General features: G+C 37.1%; 1 protein-coding gene across 13 annotated transcripts in view; it reads left to right on the top strand.

Moving 5' to 3' along the window:
- The window catches only part of PAPOLA (poly(A) polymerase alpha), a 73813-nt gene that overhangs the window by 26030 nt on the left and 20159 nt on the right, over window positions 1–27624 (top strand). For 7 of the 13 annotated variants that reach the window (XM_068192470.1, XM_068192471.1, XM_068192469.1 and 4 more), the window contains exons 6-17: window positions 555–718; window positions 12856–13026; window positions 13634–13700; window positions 15011–15092; window positions 15562–15671; window positions 17594–17647; window positions 20848–20959; window positions 22175–22264; window positions 22360–22498; window positions 23949–24021; window positions 25331–25451; window positions 26379–26463. In XM_068192470.1, coding sequence (XP_068048571.1) covers window positions 555–718; window positions 12856–13026; window positions 13634–13700; window positions 15011–15092; window positions 15562–15671; window positions 17594–17647; window positions 20848–20959; window positions 22175–22264; window positions 22360–22498; window positions 23949–24021; window positions 25331–25451; window positions 26379–26463 — 1268 coding nt within the window. Of the gene's footprint in view, window positions 1–554; window positions 719–2425; window positions 2510–4193; window positions 4489–12855; window positions 13027–13633; window positions 13701–15010; window positions 15093–15561; window positions 15672–17593; window positions 17648–20847; window positions 20960–22174; window positions 22265–22359; window positions 22499–23948; window positions 24022–25330; window positions 25452–26378; window positions 26464–27624 lie in introns of those variants that run through there. The other 6 variants (XM_068192476.1, XM_068192477.1, XM_068192480.1 and 3 more) reach the window with 4 other exon arrangements.

Raw genomic sequence — 27624 nt, 5'->3', positions numbered from 1 at the left:
CTGTGGTTTTAATCTATTTGACTCTCAAGCCCCTCAAAAACATCAGTGAAATACGAATAAAACAAATTAAGGGAAACAAAGAGAAACAAACCCAACACAATTAACAAATTAAAAATTTAGAAAGCCAGGGCTCTCTACTGAGTAAAAATATTCTCCTTCCTTGCAGTTAAAATAAGCTTCAAGAAACCACCTGTGTTTTGCAATACCACTAATTTTTGAAGTGCTACAGTGTATTTCAACCATTTTGCCAAATACCTTATGGAAACAGGACCACTGGAAGACTTGAGAATTAACCTCCTTTTAGGTGTTAGAGAAGAAAAATAAAATCATTTTAGTAAGAAGAATATGTCAGTCCTTATTATGTTCAATTTTTGTCCTCAATATGTTGTGAGCTCTAAATTTAATAAGCAGTTAATAATTTTTACTGTCAACTTGTTCTTTAAAGCTCTGTCCACAACTTTTTACACTATTTTTTTCCCTCTAGGCCACTCTCATTTAGCCAAATGTTATTTATAGATGTTACAAACATAATTTTTTTTCTTTATTACTTGTAGAATAAACAGCAGGACGAAGTGAAAAAACAAGAAGAAGAGTTATTGGAGGCCCAGTCTGTTCCACTACGAAACTATTTAATGAAGAATGTCATGCCAACACTTATGCAAGGGATAAATGAATGTTGTAGGATCAGGCCAGATGATCCAGTTAATTTTCTGGTAAGGTGACTTTGTTTTGTTTCTTAAATATATTTGAATACTCATATAGACCCAGAGAAACTCTGTTAATGAAAGGACTTAAATTTCCTCCCCACTTTCAGGATAGCAACTAATTAATGATTAGAATCTGCAATTCTGGTGAACAGCAATTATAGTGAAAATTAAAACCCAGAAACTATTCCTTATGGGATCAGTTGATATCAAGGGAAGTATCCAGTGTAGTTAAACAGGAATAGGACAAAAATCACTACCAGAATCTGTTTCTTCTTTGTATATGCACTCTGCACATCTTACATACCCTGACAATTCTGCTGTGCCACAGAGGACTACAAGTAAAATAACTTTTTTACATTAGGCTTTCATTTCCATTAGATTGATTTATGTCAATGAACCTATTATGATATCTGATAGCTGGAGTTAGGTGCCTCAGAAGAGAGTCCACAAAGAAATCCCCAGGCAATTACACCCTTACAATCTTGACTTCCCTCACAGGACATCCCTCATGGGACCAAGAGCTCTATAAGGGTCTGAGATCTGGTTGCCTTTCATTGGTTTCCTGTCTGTTACCAAGGGTTTGCTAAAGAGTCACCTCCACACCCTCTTAGGTTGGTTTCAGAGGGCTTTTGGTTGGTTCTGGTTGTTATAATAATGTGGTTGTTACGGTTCATATACCATGATCTATGGGCTGTCTACCCCAGCTATTAATTTTTAAGTAATGTTTAAGCTGCAGCTTTGTCTATTCTATTATTAATGTTCAGATGGTTAGTGCCAGGTTTCACTGTAATCCATCTTTGACTTAAAAACAAACCATATGGTTCAGATAAAGTTCAACCAGCAGCCTAAAAATTCTAGCTACTTGTGCCTACTTTCAAATGATTTTAAATTTTTAACTCTTCAGAAAGCAGGACATCACTCTCCCCCCGCTATGCCCACACCCGGCACAACTGATCACATTGTCATAATGATAAATGCAAGCTCTTTATTAATTCCCTTCACAATACACACATAAATAAAGGAGAAAATCCTGTAGGACAGTCACAGACGAATTCCAGTTGCAAATGGCCTCAGGATGTTATTCAGCTCAACTTATCCAGCTGCAAGCAGAGTCAGCATTGCATTCAGACAGTATCCAGGTGCTGTAATGTTATTGCTGTGCTGCTGTTCTGCCTGCACATCCTAACCAAGCTGTTTACAAGCTGAAACAGAGCATTTTATTAATCAAGCAAAAGCTTGAAATGAAAGCAATTGTGTTACAATCCAACCTCAGGCACTAAGGAATGTTTAATTGGTTTAACCTTTCTGCCTACTGGTGAGTGACAGCTACGTGTAGCTGTAGGGGTATGACATCTTCCCTCATAACTGTATAGCTTTTAAAGATCAGTATCAGTGGGTCCAGAAACCAGGTTCTAAGGTGCTCCCAAGATGTTTCCTTGGAGTGACAAAAACTGTTATAAATGGCTCACTTCCTTCTCTTGCCCACGATAGAAACAGTGACTGCAATGAAGAGGGTGAGTGAGATCAATGGCATTTTGGACAGTATTTGGGGAAAGAGATTTCTCTGACATAGAGATATTTTCTGCCATAAGTTACATTTAATACATTCTGCAGTTTTGTTTACACCAATGTTATCCACTATATCTTTGTAATTTTTCATGTATTTCGAAGTTGGAGATGTGAAAATGATTGTAATTTTGAAACTCTTCTGTTTATAGGCAGAATATCTCTTCAAGAACAGTCCTGATATCAACTGGAATAAACGTTAAATCCTAGCAGCAACAGGAAGTGTGAAACAAAAAGGGAGAAAATTCCTAATACATTTTAGATAAAAAATACTTAGTTTCTGATATTATTTTTGTTTAGGCTTACTATGTAATCTTCATTTTTATTTATCATACTTGATTACTATTTCGTACTGGGTTTTTAAACCTCTTCTACAACATTTCCATTTACTGCACGTATTGATTGATACATTTAAGCATCTGTATATTATTTTCCTAATCCTTAGTGAATGTAGGCTGCCTAGCCTAAGAAAAACTTTTAACAAAAAAAAAAAAAAAAAAAAAAAAAAAAAAAAAAAAAAATTTCTACTGAAAAAGGAAATAAATAGAAGCAGCAAACTCTCTTATTTCCCCTCCCAGATACCGAGAGGCAAAAAGTCACACAATACAGTCTTCTTGTTCTGCACTGAAGAGTGACTGGTAAACAGTTTCCCTGCACAGGTAAAACCTGTGTTTTACTTTGGTATCACACATGGCTGTAGAACTCATTTAATAATCTTCAGCATTCAACACTAGATACATATTTTTGGAGATTCTTGAAGAATCTAGAGTTTCCAGCAAATGTCTGTCTTTCTCAATTTTGCTGACTTCATCCAGCAGTCGCAGGAACGGTATCTGTGCTGACTGAGCTGAAACTGATTGCATACTTGGTGTAAAACAAATATAGGATTTTGTCAAAACAGAAGGCAAGGACCCTTTATGCAAAAGGAGGGGGAAAAGTGGAAGAGCTGAAAGAATAGTGATATAGAAACATGTGACAGCTATATTGTCTGTAACTTTGAGTATCAGAACTTTATATGTGTTAATGCCCAATGTTTTTATCCAGATATATTAGTGTTTTTGTAGAGGATCTTATTTCATCTGTTTTCATAGTTGCACAGACAAGCTGGGAATAGAATTCAGAACCATCGTCTCCTACTCTAAAGAAACATGTATTTTTGTGATCTTTATGTTCCATATGCTGTAAGCCAAAATCACCATTTATCCTGTGAGACAGCTGAAGAGTAAATAATCGGTAGCTTCTGACACTTTTTTAGTTTGAAAGAGCTATTTTTTCAGAATAAAGAAACCTGGACACTTAAAAAGAGGGGGTAAGCAAGGTTTTCTCTGGAGTTACTGTAATGCATCGAGTTTTCTAAGAATAAAGTTTTGAGCTGATCTATAAAGCGTGTGCCTCTTTTTTAATATTCTGAAAGTTTATGCAGACTACTCCAGGCAGATGTTTCAAGACCAACTCTTAGAAAAGGATCCCTTTGCTTTGCGCAGGGCACGAACGCACCGTGAGCCCGACGCGGGTAGCCAAAGCCACACACGGGGCTGCCTTTGAACGAGTCCCTTCCGCAGCGGGCCGAGCCCAGAGCGGCTCCCGAGGACTCTGGGATGCCCAGCTAGCCCTAGCCCTAGCCCTAGCCCTAGCCCTAGCCCTAGCCCTAGCCCCTGCCCCGAGCCGAGCCGAGCCGAGCCGAGCCGAGCCGAGCCGAGCCGAGCCCGCCCCGTCCCGCCGGGCCCGCCCGCTGGCGCGCAGGCGCCGCCCCACGGCCGTTGGCGCTTTGTTTTCAAACCGCGGCCGGCGCCGCTGCCGCTGCCGCCTGGACTACATTCCCCAGCGTGCCCCGCGGCCCCACCCCCTCTGCGCACGCGCGGCCGGGCGAGCGTGCGCGCCGTGCGGGGGTGTCCGCCGCGCTGCGTCAGGCCCCCCCCGCCCCGGGACGTTGCTGTGGTAGCGTCCGGGCGCCATGTTAGAAGGCCGGAGGGGAAGAGGCGAGTGAAGCGGCGGCGGCGGCCGGGCCCGGCACAGCCGCTCCCTCCGCTCCCGGGGCCTGGCCCCGGCCCGTGCCATGGTCGCGGCTCCCGGCGCTCCGCGGGACGAGTGACCGGTCTTCAGTCGGCAGCGGTGGGGGAGGAGGAAGAAGAGGAGGAAGAAGGGGACGACGCGGCGGCGGTGGTGGTGGCGGCGGCGGAGGAGGAGGAGGAGGGGCCGGAGAGACGATGCCGTTGTAAGTCCGGGAGCTCGCGGGGCGCGCTCGGGGCTCGCGTTGTGCCGGCCCCGGCCCGGCGCTCCCCGCAGGCCCGGGCCCTTCCTGCCGGGGCTCGGGCCCTTCCCCCCTCGCGGTCCCCTCGGCCCGGGCGCTTCCGCTGCCGCAGTGTGCGGCCCTGGCGCTGCTGCCCGCGCCGCCCGGAGCTCCACGCTTTCTCGCTCCGCATCGTGTGAGCCCGGAGGTGATAGTGATGTGGCTTTTGTGTGGTTGCCGCCGCCTTTGCGATCTCGCGGCGGCAACGTGCGGGACTGGGGGAACGCGTGCGGCGGCCTCCGCTCCCCGCTGCTGGGTCAGGGCGCACGAAGGAGCGAGACCCGCGTGTTTGTCCCTTGCTCGCCCTGGCCGCTAAGGGTGAAGCGCTTTTTCCCCCAAGATCCCCGGCGAAGTCTCTCCGCCCGTGACCACGCGGGCAGTCCTTTCCCCTTCCGGGGGCAGGAGACCCTGGGCCGCTGGTTCCAGAGGGCTCCCCGAGCCCGGCGTGCTGCCCTTGGAGCCCCCCGCTCCCGGCGGCTCCGGGCAGCGCCCCCGGCCGGCGGCCGGGCTGCGGGCCCGTGCGTCCCGCCCGCCCGCCGCCGGCAGGCCGGGGCGCTTGTGCACTGGACGTGCCGTGACCCTGCTGGCAGTCAGGAATAACGAAGTGTGACCTTATTCATCCCAGTTTGTTCGCTGATTTTTTCACCCCACCTCTGGCATTTTTTTTCCACTTCCTTTTTTTTTTTTTTTCCCTGTCGCTGACGTTTTTACGAATTCTGATTGAGATGTCAAAACTTGCAGCTCCTGAGTTTTGAAGTTCATAATCTTAGTATTTTATTACATTATAGAGATCGAGGGAAACAGCAATTTGTAGGTTATCTATCTGAAAAGTGACTTTTCAGAATAAGACATGTTTATATATTTCGTTCGGTTGTTCTGTTTGTTTGGTTTTTCGTTTGTGTGTTTTTTTTTTTTCATTGAGGGAGAAATATAAAGAATTTCTGATTCTACACTCTTTCTCTCACTGTTATAATTTGGGATTATTCACTGTGGTTAAAAATATGTCAACTTTTAAGTGGCGAATAGCCAGGGTTGTCTGTTGTGGTTGTTAATTCAGTCTGAAGTACTGCAAAGTTAGTCATGAGGTAGATGGCATGATAAAGATTTATCTTAGAGGGTTTATGGTAGGGAAAGGACCAATGGGTGAATGCAGGAAGGAAAATGGTTATGCTGAATAGGTTCTAATGCTTGAATAACGAAGCGCCAATGTCTTTATAGATAAGTTTTGCACATGTTAATTATGGCAATGAAAAGTTACCAGAAGTCAGCTTTTGAAGTTGGTTAGGCTTTTCAGCCTCAGGAAAATGGGAGGGTGTTTATTCCACTTGCTTTCATTCTTAGCTTATTGTGTTTTGACTACATAAATTCCAAAGGCTTAGTAACAACATCTAATAGTTTGAGCTACTTTTATGTGTTGTAATAATAGCGATCTTCAACTTTGAAAAGTTTGGGATGATTTGATAATTTTTCTTGATATAGATGTCTATAATACTTTAACTGGAAACACTTAAATAACAGTGCATAGTTACAATGGCACTAAGTTATTGCTATTTTCAGTATAAACATTACTTGGCAACTTAACTAGTACAGGAGATTTATTGTAGTTAGCAAAAAACGAAGCTTTCTCAGTTTATGCATTTGTTCTGTCATTTGTATGTTTGACATTGTTGACTTGGTATCATCCAGTCAAGACTTTAAAGTGAGTATTATAATGCCAGTAAGTAGAAATGCTGGTAATGCTAATTCTTGAGTTTGTCAAGCCTCTGACTTTACAGAAAAGAAAGAGGCAGCTTGGGAAGATTTTTCCTCTATAATTCTTTCCAGACAGTTGATTCTGTCTTCTGGATGATAATGTTGTTGAGTGAAAGTGGAACAACCCTATGTTACTGCCAAACTTTCAGGGTGACAAAATGTTCTTTAGGTTTGTTTTTTTTTTTTTGCTGGTGTTTTTTTTTTTGTGTTTTTTGTTTTGTTTTTTTTGGATTTTTTTTGCCTGACCTTTCAATATGTTGTTCAAACTTCGTTTTCAGCCTCTGGTGTTTACAATTGACAAGCCTTGTCAAAACTGATTTCCCATACAACCAGAGATTGTCATCATTCTTAACCTGGAGTTCTGGTTTCTCCAGAGCTGTACACCAGTGTTCATATTGCACTTATTAACAGTAGGGTACAAAAGTATAAAACCAAGCAATTTCTTCCTGTACATGGTATACCAGTAGTAAGACTGCTGATGCTGATATCTGGCATTTACAGAAGCCTTTAGTATTTTTTTTAAATATTAAAATTTATCCTAGAAACTTATGTGACTTTTTGTTAAAATTCTCATGTGGGAAGTGCTAGCAGCTCTATAAGGAAGAAGTCATAAAGATATATTTTAGTGCATGGTTAGGTATAGAATGGTCCTGTGCATTATCTGGAACATAAGATGCCAGGGAAGAATGAACTCACTAAGCTATTAATGTGTTTTGGTTGGATCTGGGGCTTATAGGAAAGGCTTCTGACTCAGTGAAGCTGGAGCTATGTTTATATGAGTGATGATTTAGTCTTTTCATGTAACTTGGGGCTTTCTAACCCTCCAAATAGAGAAAACATCAGTCTGTTTCTTGGGTATGCTACTGAATGTCTGTGTCTGCTGAATTCATGGCAAAAGACTTTTGAAATGTTTTGTTTCATTCGGTAACCAGAAGTGGAAAAGTGCTTTGAGTCATATACATGAACATTTAAAAGTGCCATAATATCTATAAATTTTAAGTATTGTTAGTACTAGTAACTTCTATATTAGAGTTTTGGACTGTCATTAAGAGTTATTCTTTCCAGTGGACAGTCAAGCTGATTCTCACTTCTGAAGTAAGGCTTTTCATTTTTCCTTTCACTGAACTTTGCTGTAGACATAGGCAAAGTCATTGTTTTCTTCACTTTTCATCAGAGACTGTCAGCTTACATGCCAGAAATACAGCACTGTATTTAAAATGCCTTGTGCTGACTGGGAATGGATAAGTTGTGTGTTTCTGAACAGAGGGAGTTGAGAATTTTATAGGCTGTTAGGAAAGGAATTAAATTATTCTTAACTTTGCAGAGCAATGGACTGACTGACTTTAGAGGAATAGTTGCCATAACTTAAATTGATAGCTTTCCTTAATTGAGAAGCAATTAATATAAAAATCTGTGCTGAGAATTAGATGGGAAGGATATATATGGTTTTGCAATAGCTCTCAGTCTTCCAGTATCACTCTAAAATAAAGGACTGAGTTTATACCTGTTAATATAAAGGTACTGCACAGAACTTGGAAACCCGGTTATTTTGGGCTGAGCAGATTTCACCACTGAGACAAATTAATCTCTTAATAGTGAAATGTTTTCTGGGATTCCTAGTTTTAGTTTATTGTCCCTGTTATCTTTTGATTCAGCTTTACAGAATTTCTTAAATTGCTCTTGAGTTTTTTATCTCCCATATAGCAATAAAAACAGTTTTTAGTTTAACTACTGCCTGTGCAGTTCATTAGCACTTTCTTTTCTTTAAACTTGAGAAACTTCTCCTTCACAAGTGCGTTAGTAAGACTGTTGTTGATGGGTTTTTGTTTGTACATGCTGCCTTCCTTATTCTTCTGCATGAACAGAAGAGCCAGAGAACTCAGGAGAGCATCCAAGGTTAGCAGAATGTGTATGAATGGCATTCCTTTTGCCATAGGTGAGCCTCTTCTGTAGCCCTGTTACCTGCTCTTGCTCCAGTGCCTGTGTTCCAATCAGTGTTTGTTTCGTACTGACAGTTGAAGACCATTCATGGCCTGAATGGTCCAGTGATATTCTGCTAGGTATTGAAACTTTTATTCAGGAGGGACAGCTGTATTGTCTTAACCATTTAAGACCTATGTTCGCCAGTAATTGATTTGCACAGACTTCATTGATGTTTCCTGCCTAGATTTTTCAAACTTCTGTGGAGTGATGGCATTAGTGTTAAGCTGGAATCTTCTCTCTGAATTGCCAGTCACTCATTGCTGAAGGAAATGTAAAAAGAAGCAAAACCCTCAGTGGAGTTTCTCTGAATGTGGACACAGTGGAGCTCCATGAATTTAGCTCCTGCTGGTTAACCAGATGGTGCGATGACCAGTATTGTTTCAGGAATCTGACTTGGGTGTCTTACATCAGCAAATAAAAAGGAATAAATTTTGCTGAGCTAATTGGTAGAGGCAAATAGAGAAGTGAGGATAATAATTGAGAATCCTTAAGTTGTGTATTTTGTCTTAGTATCTGGATGAGTTTGAAACTTAGGGGGATTTAGGTTGTTATGATTTGTTCAGTCTTATGCTATGTATTTTTCATATCTTAGTTGTTTGTATTGTCTTTTATTTTTCTGAAGTTTCCCAAATTTCAGGAGCATGATATTTAGGTACTGTGGTGCTGATGGCAACTGTATTTTGTTTGTGATAAGAAATGTAAAATCTTAACAGAAATGGCACTAAAAATAGTACTTTTTAGAATGGACGTGGAATACAGGGAGAAAAGAAGAACAAGTGTTTAGAAAGACGGGTTTTTGTGTGGGCGTAGGAGTTGGTTTAAGTACAAAACACATCTGAAAAAGTTCATGACGGGATTGTTGATTTTTCTGAGGCTGGAGAAAGGTTCTCGTGTTATAAAAGCAAACAATAGTGTTTATAGTTTTATAGTGTTATAAAAGCAATAGTACAGAACTTGGAATTAGTATCCAAGTTTTAGTTATATATTGGACAGTGTTACATAGGTATAGCTGTATTTGTGCTATGTTCAGTTTAAATGGATGTGTTCAGGCTATAACCTGATCTTCAAAAGATGCACTGTAATCCTTCCTCTACCTTAGAACAACATTTAGTCACTTCCATATAAAGGAGTTTAGAGGTGTATGCTCTGATAACCGTAAAGCTTCTTACAAGCTTTATTTGGGTTTTTTTTTCTACCACTTCTGCACTCTTTTTAAAATGGGTTTTAGCAGTGACCATATAGCCAAGGTCTGTTCTTTTAGTTTGGTAATTACTGGTAACAGTATAAAAAGATACTGCCTACCAAAACTTGAAGTTTTGAGGAAAAAGTTGTTTGGCTGCACTGCCTTCAGCTTAGCGCAGACTAGAGCTTTGTGTCTGTGTTTTTATATTGGGAAAAAGGACATGTGCATTTCTTGCTGATTAAATTAATATTTGAATATGAAATACTGAATTATAACACACTAGAATAAATCCACTGTAGCTGTTGCCCAAATTGCACATGGTAACTTGTTAGTGTATATTCTTCAAAAATTCAAGTTAAACCAGAGCTGCAACAATAGCATGTTAAATTTGAGTCTGTACCATTTTCTGTAACTTTATATTTGTGCAATTGACAGATAGCTCATGGTCATGTCAGAGTGATAGGATGATCTTCATGTTTATATATAGCTGACAAGAAACAAACCCAAAAGCCTCAAACTGTATCTTAATTTTCTTTGTGATCTTAAAAAGAAAAGCTTAGTGGTTTTTTTGTTTGTTTGTTTATTTCAGTATGTTGGGTTTTTTCCTTTTTTATTAAAAACCAAAAACAAACAATAAACACAAAACCTCCAAAATAAAAAAAAAACCCACAACTCAACAAGCCCTAAATATGCTTTCAGTTGTTCAGACCCAGATATGATACTCAAGAGTGAGTAGCTGAGATGGAACTTCAGTTGCTGTTTAATACTCTGCTTTTTGTTAATGTTTACTTTTACTGAGCACCAGAAGTGACATACCATCAAGGTATTGACTCCTCAACAAGGCTGAACTCTAATCTGTTTGGGAAGAAGGATAGCACTGATACTTCCCTGCTTTTTCACCTTTCTCTTTGAATAAAATTGGTAGCTTAAGCTTTTCTCTTGACATGTCACAAGTAAATGGTAGAATGTCCATATGCCCATATGTGACTAAGGGAAGATATTGGAGTGTGAGTATGATTGCATGGAAGGTAGGAGGCAGGGGGTGGACATACCTTTTCTTGTTTGTTTATATTAACTTTTCATGCTGCCTTTTAAATGAATGGATGAACAGAATAAGTTACTTTATTCTGTCCTTCATTAAGTTTAACAAACTTTCGTGCCATACCATTTTAGATTAGAGTTAACTTAGGTGTAAACAGCAGAGCTTCAATTTAAATGTTTTTATCTGGAAAGGACCTATGTTCTCTTCCGTGTTAATATATGTTAACTGTCTTCTGCAGCTGTAAAATCTTGAAAGCAGCTGTGCTGAGAATTGTTACACACTAACCTAGTGAAAGGGTACTTATGAACTCCTCCATGCACAAAAATAGGTGAAACACCTGTGTGGGGGAGGTCCAGTGCTGTTGATAGGATCGTTATTTCATTATTACAAAAGTAAATGTAAGAACTGTAGCTGGCTTTATGTAACAGTTCCCAGAGATGTATTTCTGGGGATCGATGGCATTGGTTGTTGGAAGCTATTGTTTTAGTGAGCAGTTTCAAAGCTTGTTTGTGCCCTGTGGCCATGCTCTGGTGGTCCTGTAGGGGTTGGAGGAGCACTGGTTGAAATCATGGCAGTGTGGTGTTTTGAAGGCAGAGCTGCACATTTCCCTGCAGTGCTGCGTGTAAACCAGGCTAGGCAAGAGAGCTGATGTTTGGCTGGGGTTTATATACTGTAATCTTATAGACAGTGTAAAGGATCATGTTTAAGTTGTTAGTTCTGGAATTTGTGAATCATGGTCCTTACAAGTAGGAGGAATATAGAGGCCTCTGTCAGCATTGCTGACTTGAGAAATTTGCTCAGTAGAATCTGGTTTTGAGTGACATTGAGTCTTTTTTGAAATCTAGTAACAGCATCTGCCAGGCTGTGTTTTGCCAGCCCTTTTAATGAAGTCTAATATGTGCTGAATTGGATTCAGTTTCGTGCTATGAATGGGTGAAAATTAGAGTTAGACCATCAGGAAATTGTTACACAAAGCTAAAATTTTGATTGTTTTGTATTACTGCTTTAAAAAAACCTGCAAAAGTAAACTGAAAAATCTTAAATTAAAAAGGATATGTTTTTTGTTTCAAATTAACATTTGTCAGAAGGGGAAAAATGTAGTTCAAACAACTTATTTTGTGGTATAAGTTAAAATAGTCAAAGGATGTTTATATATTGACCCTTTTTGTTTTCTGGCTGCTTATTTTAGAGGCAGTTAAGTGGCTGAAACTACTGTTTGTGTTGACATTCCTGAAGGTTTTTTTTTTTTTTAAGAGAAGAAAGTTTTAGAACAAACAAAAAGTTTTAGAGGCTTCCTTTGTCCTTAATTTGAATTACTATTTTATGTAATTTGTCTGAACAGCTTTTTAAAAAAACGTTTTCATTGCCACCTAAAGTCCTAGGATGCATATGATTTATTCAACTCCTACCAGGTTCTTTATTAGTTGAATAAAATCTCATAGCTAAAGGAAAAAGTATAAAATAATTTTCCCAGACACTGCCCCAGTCCCCACGATTACTTGATGGTTAAGTTTTTTAAAGGTACACTTTTTAATATATTTTGCCTGATGTGCCTTTTTTTTTTTTTTTTTTTTTTTGCTGATGAGCAAAGGGACAGATGTGCTCAAGCCTGCATTGTAACTAAATTTTTGCCTGCAAGCAAATTATAGTACTTGGAATTGTTGTTAAATGAATTCAACTTGTGGAAAACTGTATCAAGTTTTGTGGATTCTTGTCAATTTTCAATTTACGTGGTTTTTTAATAGTCTTTATGGAAATGAGAAATGAAATCTTGAGATGATGATGACAAATAATGGAAATAAAATTGAAGTATTGCTTTAGTTTTTCCACGTGTAATAGGTGGTTGGCCTTATGAAAATATTTTTCATTTTGTATGATAGAAATAGTACATAATGGGTATAAACAAGCAGGACTGATCCTACAGCAGTATACCAAGGAATGTTATGCCTGCCCAGACTAGGACTTTCACTTTTTCTATCAGCTTGACTTTTTGACATGAAGAGTTCTCTTTACTTTAAGCTTTATGAAAGTGAAGGAACCCAAACTGATACAGCTTTTGCCCTAGTAGAATGAAAAAAAAAAAAAATAAAGGGGGGAAAAACCTAATGCATATTAAGAGTTGGTGAAATGTAATTCTATTGGTGTCCTTAAGAGGACAGATTTAACACAGTGATTTAGGATGAAAATGCTCACGCTAGGCTTAACTTTTTTTTTTTCTTAATATGTATCTCTTGTCTACTCTGAGAAAAAAAGAAATACTTTTTTTTTTTTTTTTTTTTTTTTTTTTTTTTTTTTTTTTCTGTCAGTAACTTTATCTAATTGCTTTTATTAGTCCCGTTACAACCCAGGGATCACAAACACAGCAGCTACAGAAGCATTATGGCATTACCTCACCCATCAGTTTAGCTGCCCCCAAGGAGTTTGACTGCATGCTTACCCAGAAATTAATCGAAACCCTAAAACCTTATGGCGTATTTGAAGAGGAAGAAGAGCTGCAGCGCAGGTGAGTGAGCACTCTGTTTTGTGTCCTGTCATGAGGTTCACCTGTGACTGTTGAAGTCCAAGTGTGTTTGTGTTCTTTCACATGCTTTCTTAAAAGTCTAATGGAATTGTAAGCTTCATTTTTCTCAATTAAGAGTAATAAAACAACACAGAGAGGAATTAAAATGGCCTTTAAATTTAAGAGGCTGGTTTGCAGTTTCCCCCTTCATCATTACTTCATTGTAATGGACTTTATACTTTTTTTCCTTATTAAACTTTCTAAAGGTTTTCTTCCCCCTCTTAGTACTGCTTATCACTGTTCTTTTAGATGCATGTATTAGACAAATTAAAGTTTCATTTTGAAAACGAGTTGAATTTATGTGTGTATGTCTTGCATGCTTTCATTTTTTTGGAGCTTAAATCTCTTGAATGTTTCTGAGGGGTGAAAAATAGTGGGAATATTGTAGGAGTAACTTTCTTTCAGTATATATGTATATATAACAAGATCTCTAATTAGATCTGTAATGTTACTCAGGTTGACTTACTGTGTAATGATGATCACAGTCTTTAAAAAATTCTACTAGTTTTGTCTAAGTTTGTAACCTGTCATTCTGCTGTTTTATTAATAGGATTCTAATTTTGGGAAAATTAAATAATTTGGTAAAGGAATGGATACGAGAAATCAGTGAAAGCAAGGTATGGATGTATTTTACATGGGGTTCCCATTATTGTGTTTATAAGAGTGCTGTAGGAAGATTATTCCAAAATACATTCCTGTACTAAATGGGATGAACCTTCGATTTGGGGATCAAAACAGATACCATGCTTGTGTAGTTTCTTTTGTTAACAAGCAGCATTGCCCCTTCATTGTAGAACCTTGTCAAAGAAAGAAGCTGATAGATGTAACTTGACTTTTTCTCAAAATTCGTGCATTGTAGTAATCACTGGCTTAGAGTATTTGCCTTTGTGAAACAGTGCTAGATCTTAAAATGTACTTCCTGCATCTTTGTGGTCTGTGGTCTTTTTCTTTAATATCGTTCCTGTAATGTTACTTTTGTAGGCTGATAATGCTGATACTGTTTTTGCCAGGTTATAGTAATTCCTGGTCCGACACATATTCTTTGAATGGTTATAGACTTGTGTGTTTATAGATTTTTTTTTTTAGAGGAAATGCCTGATTTTTTAAGCTATTTTGCTTTGTGTGTGTTTGGGATTGTATGTTTTCTTTACACTTTCTTTATGATATGAGAATTTATATATGTACAAGATTATGGGCAGGGACAGCACTCCTGTGTGTGTCTTGATCCCTGAAAACAGAATAGTGAGAATATTGTGACCCATGTAAGATTGAAAGCTGCTTAAAGTTAATATCATGTACATTTCAAAATAGAAGTTTTGATTTGTCTTCTGCTGTGTAAACAAACATTCATGTAGGGTTTCAGATTGTAGCATTGCATCCTGTTATGAAAAGATAGCCCTCTTTGCCCACAGTACTGTGGATTCAACAGTTTTTTAAAGACTAGGAACTTTAGTAGATGTACCTAAACAATTTAAACATAAAATAAATGCCTTTCCCAACCCCAAATTTTTATATAAAGGCTGTGGTAGAAGTTTCTCTGAAAGTAATGTAATAAACACTGATACAGTAGGCTGTGTTTTGAGTTGCTCTAAATTGGAATCCATGATCTATTTGTGTGTCAGTCTAAAATGCCTGAGTGGTAAGCAAAATGTTTGCTCTCTGTAATATTATTAAAGCTGTTGCACCTGAAGTGTCAAATTGGTGCAACAATTACCAGGTTTGAGATGGTAATGTGTAATATAGTTGAAATGCTATACATGATCCAAGTGGCAGAGGTATCTCAGGCTTTTCTGTAAATACGGAGATCATTTCAGAAGTTGAACAGCATAATTTTCGTGCGATATTTTTCCTCTTGTTTGAAAATAAATGGTTTGTGTTGTTGTAAGTTGTTAAGGTAAATTAACCTTTTTTTTTTTGCTCCATTTAGAATCTTCCGCAATCGGTAATAGAAAATGTTGGAGGAAAAATTTTTACATTTGGATCCTACAGATTAGGGGTTCATACAAAAGGTAACGTTTCCTTTTGTGATAAAAATCCATCTGTTTGAGGTAATGATTTATCTTGTTGTATTTTGAGGTGGTGGTAGATTTAATTTTTTTGGTTAACCATCTATAGTCTTCATTTTAAATAAAATAAATATATTCCTATATTATGTTTTCATCATGGATTGAGAAACAGGCAAAAAAAGTGGAAAGTTATTTAAAGACAGAGGAAGTTGTATACTTAAATTTTCATGTTTTTGTTCTTTAAAAATTACAAGTGTTTCACAATTGAAGCAAGAGTGTATGTATGTGTTCTGTATGTTTAATGGCCATGAATTTTTTTCATTCCGTTTGACTTAGTATTTCAAAAAACCACCATTCCACATGATGACAAACTAAATTTTGCTGCTCAATTATTAATAAAAATATGTCTATTGCTGGCATTCTATGCATGTGAAGTATTGAGTAATATACTTCTGCTAATTAACAATTTCAGGTGCTGATATTGATGCCCTGTGTGTTGCACCAAGACATGTTGAAAGAAGTGATTTTTTCACATCGTTTTATGAAAAGTTAAAACAACAAGAAGAAGTGAAAGATCTGAGGGTATGTGAAATACCTGATACAGCTTGCTGACCTGAGTATTAGGGGAATTCTGTAGTGAAAGATGTTGCATTAAATAAGTAAATATAACTTTACTGTTAAGACTTTTTCTAACATTATTTTGTAAACCTGCAGCAAAGTCTATCATGAGACTTGAAATAGCGATTCTACTGAATTTTCTCTGCTCTCACTTAATAGATACACTCAAAAATTTGAGTGGTAGAATGATCTCCTAGCATGTGTGTTAATATGGCAAAATTGCTGCTTACTCTCTAGAAGCAGGCAGACACAAATATAAATGTTAGTTTGACAGGGTTCAGGACCAAACTTGTTTGGTTTTAATGAAGGATTTATGCTGCTTTTTTATAACTTCGTGCTTACATAAACAGTAATTGTGGTTGATATTAACTAAACTTTTTATATTGGCTGCCATCTGTGCATTTGAAAAGAGAAGCTGTATTTTTAGTGTGTCTTGTTACTAAATGCTTGTACATGATTTTTAGCTTCTAAAGATGAAGATTTCCCTTACAGTAGTGGAAGACCATACTAGTGCAGTATTTTGTTTCTGTTTTACCTCACTGACATGCCTCCCTGAGTCAGCTGGTGGGAGCTTTAATCTTGATACTGGCTCAGAGTAAATTTTCTCTGCTCCAGTTGGTTGGATTTTTTTGGGTTTTTTTTTTTTTTTTTTTTTTTTTTATGAAGATAGCTGCTGGAAAATCTTTGTGTGGTTTAGTCCTGCTTTCATAAAGTAAATGAAACTGACTCTGCAGCATTCTTCCAATATATGCACCCTGTAGTTGGTACCTACCAGGGTTGTGCAAGCATCTAGTGGTAACACTGTATGCACTGAAACAACTGTTTACAACTCTTTAAATTGACATGCTGTATTTGAGAGGAGTCAGATTTTCAGATTTCCATTCAACTTTGCTGTAAACTTAACTCCAGGTAATGTAGTTGATTTAGCAGCAAGGTATGTATGGTATTCAGTGTAGCACAGTAGTGATGCAAATAACCTTTATGTCATAATACTTTTAAATCATTCCAGCTAGTATTGCAAGTTTGTACATCTCCATCTTTAGAGGAACATAAACTTTTTTAGTGATTGCTGTAGTGAGTGAGTATGAGATAGTTGTAAATTTGATTTTTGCTTAGGATCGATCCATCCTGCCAACTAGTAATGTTAAGATAACCTTAACTGAGGTTTAAGCACAGACAGTAGTGTGGTCTCCTCCTCTTGGTAAGAACTGAAATACTTTTGGAAGTTTATCCTCCAGCAGTTCAGAGTATTTCTTATTTAGAGGTAGGCAGTGTTCTTTGCTTTTACTAAAACAATGTGCTGCAGATCTGCCTTTAGTTCAGATGCTCAGTTCAGGAAAATGATACTCATAGCTATTCCAGAATAGATGTGAAGTTCCATTGTGATAATTGTTCATCAGAACACTGTATTATTGACCACATTTTAAAAATATGCTCTACCTCTGGAGACTGGTGACTTGCAACTGCTTTAGGTGATATCAGGCTGCATAGTTACACAGTCTTCCTCTCTTTTCTTATACCAACTGTAGAAGCAGAAATAATAGGCCTTTTAGAGCCATAGCTTGGACATGGAATACTTAGAGATATTTGTGGGGAGTAAAAGATCATGTCTTGTGTGTAGGGAGAAGAGGGTTGAGCCTTGAGGTAACACCATCAGAACTGGTTGGTACAAGTTCGGATCATTATTAATATCTAGAGAGCTGCAGCACATAGTAGGTAGTGCTTACTGCGTAAGTTGTCAGTGGTGGAGAAAGACATAGCTGACAAAAATCCATCAGAAAAGCACTGATATAAATAGTATTTCATTATGATTGTCTAGACCTGCTAGCTATTGTTTATAAATGTTCTCTATACTGAAAATAAAATGCACCTTTTTTCCCCCCTAGGCTGTTGAAGAAGCTTTTGTCCCAGTTATTAAACTTTGTTTTGATGGAATAGAGGTAAAGATCCTATTTTAATTTGTTTTCATAGAGCGTGGTTAAAACAAAGTTTTTAAGATCTTAATAAGTCATTATTCAGTAACAGAAATGCTATTAAAGCGACTCTCAGAAGTCCATGCCTAAGATTTTCTCAACAGTCCTCAGCTGTGTAATTTAGAGTGAAAATTTAAGACTGAAATAATTTTTTCTTGATGGACTTAATGCTGTCTGCAGAATATCTCACTGTTTTTTTTTTGGCTCTGCTACCCTCTTCTACTGATTAGTTTACTGACCTGTAGAGTATCAGTAAAGGCATTATTTAGGCTTAACATTTAATAAAAATTATATTTTTAAATAATGTGGCTTCAGATATTTTTGACTACTAATGATTAACTGTCCAAATATTAAAGATTTGTTTCATTATCCTACATTATAGAAAGTTGTGGTCTTTAACTAGTTATCAAAAGTGTGCTGCCGAAGGCAGGCTGGGTATTCCTTTTGTCCTGATCTCTTAACATATCTGTAAACATGTGACCAAAACAATGGTTTTGGTGGCTGTAGCCTGATAGATCAGCTGTCTTGGAGTACTGAACTTGCTTAATTTGATTTTTGCTAAGGAAACAGTGATGGTGATTTCAAAAGATACTCTTATTCTTGTCAGACTGTTACATAGTCAAACTGTCATCTTCTGGTGACAAGACAAAAACATGTGAACTGTTTATACATACAGTTAATGAGACTTGTTTTAGGATTATGTCAACCAGCAACTGGTGGGTACAAGAAGGTTAGTTTACAGAGGGGAAAGAATTCCCATGCTGGATTTCTGGCAAATGACATGGTGTAGTACTGTACACCAGACTGGCAATTTCTTCCCTCCCAGTCTGTGAATTTGTATCTGTTAGCCATTTTATAGTGTCCATATGCAGTTAGGTATTAAGGAACATTTTTCTGGACAATCTGTTTGCTGTTTACATAGCTTAGGTATTCATTCTAGAAGTTGAAACTTTCCATAGCTGTCTTCTGGTCAGTTTGGGTTTTGTATGTTTTTCTTTCTCCTCCAGTCATTCAAGCTGGAGTTGTTTCTCCTTTTTAAAAAATGAAATTTGAAATACAAGACCAAATAGGGGAAAAAAAAAGGACTGTTTCCTCTGAAAGTAACATCGTGTTCCAGTATATTAATTTATGATGGGCTTTGATGGGCTTAGGTTTATTACTGAGACTTAATTCATGTTGCTGACAGTGCACGAGAGTTCTTTTTCTTATATCATAAGTGCACTCTTTGTATATACCAGTGTTTGTGGGCCACAGTTTCTGATAGTTGTGTTTGTGCCCAGCTATGCCAGTATCAAAAGTTTTAAATTTCATTTTCCTTTTGCTAACCCAGGCAAAGCATGCCAGAAGGTATAACTGAAGAAAAGGACTTTAGTTTTGTGGTGACCCTGTTATTAAAACTTAAAAAGATTCTGACAATAAGTTTTTACATGCCTATTTTATGTTCTTGTTTAAAATAATTTCCTTAAATTTTTTGTTCTTCCTGTAGAGTACTTCCTATTGGATTGCCAGTACCTCTACCCCAGTTACATAAGACACACTGTTAATTTCTTTATTTGAAAATAAATGTCAGTGAGCTTTGAATCTTTAGAGGTGCTAGACCTTTGGAGATCAGAGTAGAATTTCAAGCTGAAGTTAATTTTGGACTTGTTTTATACTGAGAAGTAGTACTTTTGACTGAAGTAGGAACTTCTGTGGGTAATACAGACTCTTGATAAGATCAGCTATTAAGGACTTTGGAATACAAAATGCACTGAATACTTTGGAAATAGTTTTCTGTAGAGAAGGGCTTCATATTTTAAAACAGATGGATGCAAAGTTTTAAGTACCTACAAAAAGTCTTTAAGGTGTCTTTAAAGCTTCAGTTTATCTGAAATAATTTTAATGTAACTAAACTAGTTTAGTTCTTGGTGTAATATTTCATCGTCTTGTAGGTCAAGTGATAACCACTTTGGTTAAAAGCCTCATTTGGTGAAGTGCCTTTGTTGCCTTGCAGACAGTCTGCTGATAGGCACTTGATATTCTCATCAACTGACTGATGGAAAGGCAAACTGACTTCTGCACTCTGCAGTGTCCTTGTGTGCAGGGCAATGTAAAACTAACTCAATGCTGAATCGTATTTTAGATGTTCGTGGCCTAGAAAAACTGTTATGTTTAAGTATTGCAGAAGTAATAGCAAAAAAATTGGACGTACTTTCAAAATGTATATTGTTGAGCAGCTTGCTGAAGCTTGTTAAGCAGCTTGCTGAATTTTCAAAATGTTTTCTGTAATCAGGTATGTAGATTCTTCATAATTACTGGTCTTATATAGAATCACCTAGTTACACGTGTGCTTTACAGGGGATGGGGAAGGTATCCTACTCTTTCTGTAATTCCATGGTAATTTTCATGGAATCATGGAATATGCTGGGTTGGAAGGCACCCATCAGGATCATCAGACTCCAACTCCTGGCCCTGTGCAGGACATCCCAAGAATCACACCCTGAGCCTGAGAGAGTTTTCCAAATGCTTCTTGAACTCTGTCAGGCTTGGGGCTGTGATAACTGACCTGGGGAGCCTGTTGCAGCTCCCAGCCACCCTCTGGGTGAAAGAGCTTTCCCTGATATGTAATCTAAGCCTCCCCTGGCTCAGCTTTATGCTGTTTCCTTGAGTCCTGTCACTGATATGAGAGTGAAGAGATCCGTACCTGTGTCTTTGTCATCATCAACATCCTCATGAGGGGATGCAATGGGGATTCCCCTCAGTCTTCTCTAGAATATTTAGAATAAAACCAGGGTTTATGTTTTCATAGCATGTTCTGATGTTGGTAGGATTTTGTATTCTGTACCTAGAGGTAATGCTTGTTTTCAAATGATTTTATTTACATTGGCAGTCATCTTAGTTTTTATGTGTATGCTGGTTGTATGTTAATCTACATGGGTATTTTATCCTCTTGGAAAAGGAGCTGTAAGATACGTGAAGCATCTGAAAGTGTTTCTTTAAGGGTCTGTGAAGGATGTTAGTATGTATTTTTTAAAAAGATTCTTTGTACTAAAACACTACTATTAGTAAACTTGATTAGTAAAATTAGTAAACTATTAGTAAACACTACTATTAGTAAAAATGACTTGCAGAATCCTATAGAAGAAAGAAGAGTTTTCTAATGTCTTACCTCTTTTTTTGTTCTTAAGATTGATATTTTGTTTGCAAGATTAGCACTGCAAACTATTCCTGAGGACTTAGATCTACGGGACGACAGCCTACTTAAAAATTTAGACATTAGATGCATACGAAGTCTTAATGGTATGTATGTACTGATTTGTATATCAACTTGTCTAATCTTTAAATAACTATCCTAGATTCTTTGATACAGTAGTTGTGGATTTGACTGAAAATACAGCAACTTCATATCCGGAAATAAAGTTATTGCCAGTTTTGTATACCTTTCTGGAGAGAAGGGTTGTTTGTTGGCCAGACTGAGTTTTTTCTCTGGTTTGTATATGGTTCTAGAAATTAATGGGACTTGCAAGACTTTTGTGTGGAGCATTACCTATTTTTATAAAAAAAGATGTTTGTGTCTTTTGAAATTTATGTTTGCATAAACATGCATGAAATTGCTTCAGTGATAAATTGGAGATATCAAAATGGTGTCAGTTTGAGGTCAGTTCTTTAGTAGCTTACTAGCTTGGGTAACCCTTAACTTCTCTATAATACCTTTGTTTAAAAAATAGTTATGTATGTATAGGATGGTAGGAACCTGGCTGCAGCTTGATGGGGATGAGGAGCACGTTTGCATGAGGAGCACTGATTGTTGTTACAAGCTAAAAGCTTCATAATTTGAGATCATCACAGCTGCTTAAACTGTTTTGTAAAATTCCCATCTTGTGCAATCTCTAGAATATGTAGTTGCCTCGTACTTTAAAAGTAGTCTTAGATAATACTATTTTCTTCCATAGAGCTCTCTGCAACTACTTAGTAACAATGACGTACTAGTTATTCTTTATAATAAACCCCCTAAAATCAAGCAGTTAATATTGCCATCTATAATGTTACAGTCTGAAAATATGCCATCAAAGCGGCAGTACAGCTAGTATGTTTAAAAGCTATTCTTTTTAGCCTGTTCTTAAAAATTCAAAGCTTTGACCTATGGCTGGTAGGTTTTCTGCAGGTTCACAAAGACTTAGACCTTTTTAAATTTACCTGCACATTCCATGATATACTGCATCTATTCCTTCCACAGCTTATGTAGTTCATTAATAACAAAAAAATCAAGTTGCAGTCCAAATCTGTAGTCATGCGCTCATGAATTTGCTACCTGAGTGTTGCCATAAAACACTAAAAATGAAAAAAGGCACATGAAAATATGTGAAGCTTTCTAATCCAAAACAAAAGTGATCAGAATATGAAATGACTTTCCAACATGCTTGTCTAAAAAGTTTGGTAGTGTTGATGCTGGGGGAGGAGAAGCAAGCAAAAAACTTTGGAAGCAGCAACTGTAATGAATTCTTTATTTTGCAGGTTGCCGGGTAACCGATGAAATTCTGCATCTAGTACCAAACATTGACAACTTCAGGTTAACACTGAGAGCTATCAAATTGTGGGCAAAACGTAAGCAGTTATATTCCAAAATTTGTGAAGTTTTCACTACCTCTTCTGGTTACTGACATCTCTCTCCTTTTGTCTCTTTCCTTCTCGATCCACAGGCCACAACATCTATTCCAATATACTAGGTTTCCTTGGCGGTGTTTCCTGGGCTATGCTAGTAGCAAGAACTTGCCAGCTTTATCCAAATGCAATAGCATCAACTCTTGTACATAAATTTTTCTTGGTATTTTCTAAATGGTATGTTTTTTTTGGTTTTTTTTTTTTTTGGTTTGTTTTTAATTTAGATTAAACTAAAATAAAATTGTTTGTAGACACTAAATTTTAGTCCTGTTTTTATGGTACCATTTTCAGCTGTTACCAGATTAAGTTAGAAGCATTGTTCTTGCCACCAGAAATTGTCAGCTTAGTTTTTCAGTAAGGCATCCAACATGTCATGTTTTTAAAGCATCCAAACCAAAGCCACCCAGTTCTTAATTAAAATTTTCTCAAGTATTTTTTGTAATCCAACAATACTCTTCACATAAAATACTTGTATAGTACAAAATAATAGCATATACCCCAAAATTTAAAGTCCTTTAAAATTCAGATACTGGGATAATGGATAAAGGAGGTATCTTCTGGTTTAGGCACATAGCTTAAATGCAATTTAAGAGAACCAATGACAAAAATGTGTCTTTTCAGTGTAGAGTGATAGGTGTTTCAGAATTACATGCCATTTCATACTCTTGAGCTAGTTAGCTCAGAAACATGGTTTGAATAACTCTGATGGGAACATTCCAAGTAATTTTAGAACAAATGGAACAAAAGTGAACTTTGCAGATTACAAATGAATATTCTTCTTGAAAGTCTATATTTGGATACCTATATTCTTCATGAGACACTGACAGACTTTAAGAATCACTTACCAAGGTGTTGCTTTCCTCCAAGTATAGTGTCTTTTCTTAATGTGGAGATAATTTGCACACTTTCACTGTCTTGCATTCATAGGCTTTATAGCCTCCTTGAGGTACGTAGTGTTTAGTAGTATTTTGCCACACTAAGGTAATAGAGGGGAATTGGTTGCAGTCTCTGTTTAATGTGTTTCTTGGAGTTTTCTCCTGTTTGTACATGCATAGCATAGGAGCATAATGTACAAATTCCAAGAGATAACTGACTTCTGCTCTTCATAGGAAGGTACTTTTTATTCAGGGGTAAGATGACTTGAAAAACAAATGTTACTTTTTAGTGTTTAATTCAACAAGGTTTCTTTCTTGATTATAATGTTCTTTAATACATATGGTTTGTAATGATGCTATATGCTGTAGCTGTGCTAGCTGTTTGTTCTCTAGTTTGACCATGAAACAGCTAGCCTGAAGATGGACCCAATGTCAATCTTCACAGAGGAATTTATCTTTGATTAGTATATTTCAGGAAGAATTTAGAGGAGTTTAAATTAATAATCTAACCAGTGGTTATAAACCTTCAAGACTACAGAAAGTGCCTTGTTCTGATGCCCTGGAGAAGCTAACTGCAGTTGTGTTGTAGTTCAGTGATTTTAAATAACCCCAGTTAGACCAGCCTAGTTGTGAGGAAATGGTGCTGTATTTTGAGAGCAAATTTAAGATGGATCACATTCAAACGTGTTTTTTGTACATCATACATGGTTGTATCCAGTAGTCTTATTCAGTGCTACAATCTTTTTGAACAGGGAATGGCCAAATCCAGTGCTATTGAAACAGCCAGAAGAATGCAATCTTAATTTGCCTGTATGGGACCCAAGGGTTAGTGTGTTATTTTTTCCCCTCTAAGTCACACTGTACAATAAATTCGGTTGCTTAAAAAATTCTAGGTAAACTTCATTTTGGGTTTATTGAACACAATGTTGTGGTGTTATATCTTCATAAGTAACCTCTAATTCTCCTGAGTATAGAACAAAGTTACCCTAATTTTCTGAATTGACTGCTTGAAGCACACTTGCTAAACAATGTACTTTTTCTCCCAATTTTTGCAGTAAGTGATCTTAATAAAAATTCAGCATAAAAATGTCTTAAAGTGATGCATTTTTGGAAAATTGCTAATCTTAAAATAGTTTGCTTATTATTTAAAGCCTGTTACTTTTGCAATCTCCATCTTTGTAGCACTTACATTAAGGACATTGGACATGTTTGTCCTTCAGGCAGTCAGTGAAACAGCTTGCAGCAGATGCTCCCATTGTGAGCTTTCAGTAGGACAGAATATGAGTGTGCTCAATGCTGTTTTGTCAGTCACAGTATTCAACTAACCTTTATTTTGATGAATAGTGTAAGCATCGGAGGTTGATTTGTATTCCCTTTTGTACTTCAAGTCTGTGTTTTCTGATTGACAAAAGTTCACATTTAAATATGTGAAGCGGTTGAAGACATGTTCTTGAGTCGGTTATTCCTGAAACAGGTTTGAGGTCAGTGTGTGACGGGAACTGTTGTAGTAAATAATCAAAGGGGGCTAAGATAATGGCAGGGGTTTATCTTTTATTTACCTTCTACAAGATTGTTACCCTAATATTTTAATGTACTTTGGTGTGTATGTTGTGTCCTTTCTTTTTTTGTTACCCTATCTGCTGTTAAATAAAAGTACCTTAATGCAAGTGATGCTTCTGTCAGGTGCCATAGAGCCTCTTTTCTTAAAATGGCTCTTAGTTTTCAGTAGTGTTACAGAAATAAAGTATAAAATACCTTTCACAAGGTCCAAAGACAGTCATTCTGCAGAAGGTGCTCATATGGTGATGAGGTGTCCTTGGTTTCATGTGATCACAAACTAATTCTTATTAAAGAGGGAAATTATTCTGTTTGGTTGGCATTTCTGGATTTAGAAATGCCTGCAACTTGATCCTGATGTGCTGACAGGTTACAGCCCTCCCACATCACTGTCTTTCAGAAAGTTGTCCTTTGTGAAAGCATTATTCTTGTTTTCTAAACTTTCTCTGTACTCTTGGTCTGCAAACAAACTAAGGTCTCTTAGAACTTAAGACTTGGTTATAGTAAAGGGAGAAATCCAAATTTTTTAACTGATGTGTATGCTTGAAGAAAACTGATTGGCTGTTGTTATATGTAGGTAAACCCCAGTGATAGGTACCATCTTATGCCTATAATTACACCAGCATACCCACAGCAGAACTCTACGTACAATGTGTCCGTTTCCACACGGATGGTCATGGTTGAGGAATTTAAACAAGGTAAGTATTATCTTATGCTCTCTATATAGATGTTTTCAGTCAGATTTAAAATAGTTTCACTGGGGGTATGCTCTGAAAGGGGGAGGTGGGTGGATGTTAAATAGCGTATTGAGAGACTGTTTTGAGGGAGGTAGAACTTGACCTATTATGTTTAATGTTGCTTAACACTGCAAACTTAGTAGATCCTTCTGTAGGTCTGTCCTTCACCCTTGGAAACTGAGGGTAATGAAAGAGGAAGCCTTGTGCTGTAAAAATTAGAGCTAATGGTATGATAACTTCATTTTAGCGGCTTAGATTGTGTCATGTTACATGAAGGATTAGCAATAGTTCCACTTGATGCCTGTTTCTAGGCCTAATATAAGTCAATAGACTTCCTTGAACATGTGTCCTCTGGATTTATCCACTTAATGAGTAATTATAGAAGATAAGGGAAGATGTTGAGATGTTATTGAAGCCAGAAGTAGATTTTATGCAGGGAGCAACTACAACTAGCTTTCTCAGACAGAGCAGTACCTTATTGACTCACTGTTTCTTTGCCTTGTAAAATGCCTTGCACAAGAGGTGATTCAAATACTATAAAGGAGAGAGCTGTTGTCTTTGAACTGAATAGTTAGTGTGGCATATGCAAAGAAACTAAATGGAGCTGTGTTACACCACAGAGCAAAAATATGTGAAATAATCAGTCAGTTCAATTAACATACATTTCTACACAGATTGAGTTTTTTTTTAGTAATATGGTTTGTTTAACTAATGACCAATGAAAGTATGACTGAATTATAAATCTTGTTGATAAATTGCTGTGAATTTGAAGGGAGGAAGTAATTCTTAGTATTTTTTGCTTAGTTAACAAACTGTCTTTACTGTGGATACTAAACTGTATTTAAAAAAAAAGTTTAAATTTTTTTTTTTTTTTTTTTTATAATTTAGGTCTTGCTATCACAGATGAAATTTTGCTGAGTAAGGCAGAGTGGTCCAAACTTTTTGAAGCTCCAAACTTCTTTCAGAAGTACAAGTATGTATTTTATGGCATGGCAGAATATTTTATCAGTTGAACTACCTCATAATGCTTTGTAGCACAGGGTTGTAAATATACATACATTAGATGTCCAAAAAGTGTTTTGTTAGGGTTTTTTTCTAGTGTGAGAGAGAGAATACACTGCTGTCCTTTCTCTTGGAAAGTATATCATCTCCTCAGGTACTTTTTTTGTCTTAAACCTGTATTTCAGAAACCAGTTAGTCCCTGAGCAGATATTTAGAATGTCACCAGTTAACTCTAGAATTGGTATGCTGCCTACCAGTAACATTGAAGAAGAGTCTTCTGGTTTGACTAATAGAAATGTTCTTTAGTCCTGTAAGTAAGCATTCTAAAAATGGGTCTTCCCAAGAAAAAAGAAGTTAAAAGAACTTATTCTGAAGGTCAGTACTTAAGATAGGTACTCGAAACTGTTTTCTTCTGTCGATATAGTCAACAGTTTAGTCTGATAATAAAAGGTATTTTTGCAATTGTGTTGACTAACTACCAGTTGTACTAGTTATTAATAGGTTTTTTTTCATTAAAGCTAAGGCTCTTGTATCTTACATTAACTCACACCTAGCTTTTCTAATTTTGTAATGTCTCCGAGGGAAAAACTGAAATTCACACTTTTAGGGTTTCTAGTAATATGCTTGTGGGGCAGAAGCTTGTTAAATGTATATGGACTTGCTGAAAGTTGTATTTTTATAATAAATATGGATTATTAAAGTATGGACTACATCTTCTTTGCCCTCAGTTGAAATTGGAGACCCATTTTTCTTGAATCAAGATCAAATATATTTTACACTTGTTTGTCTTGGGTGTTTGGTTGGTTTTGTACTAATCTAAACAAGATTGAAATATACAGTTCCCCCATTAAAAGAGACTGATGACCTTCATAATGTGTCTGTGTTTTGTTTCTATACCTTTTGCATGGTTAAAGCTTTAAAACATTTGGATGGCTTTTATGTTGTTCCTTGGAGCTCAAGATTCAAAACATTTAAAAAACACTATTAAATTATATTATTTTTTGAAGTATAAAATGGGCTGCAGACAAATCAGTTTCTGTTCAAGAGGTTGCTAATAAGTTCCCTAGTACATTTCTTTATTTCAAAAGTAGAAAAAAATAGGAATCATTTGTCATTTGAAATAATGTCCATT

Source organism: Anomalospiza imberbis, chromosome 6 (genome assembly GCF_031753505.1).
Source record: "Anomalospiza imberbis isolate Cuckoo-Finch-1a 21T00152 chromosome 6, ASM3175350v1, whole genome shotgun sequence".
Classification (NCBI taxonomy): domain Eukaryota; kingdom Metazoa; phylum Chordata; class Aves; order Passeriformes; family Viduidae; genus Anomalospiza; species Anomalospiza imberbis.
This window is presented reverse-complemented; position numbering and strand designations above follow the sequence as displayed.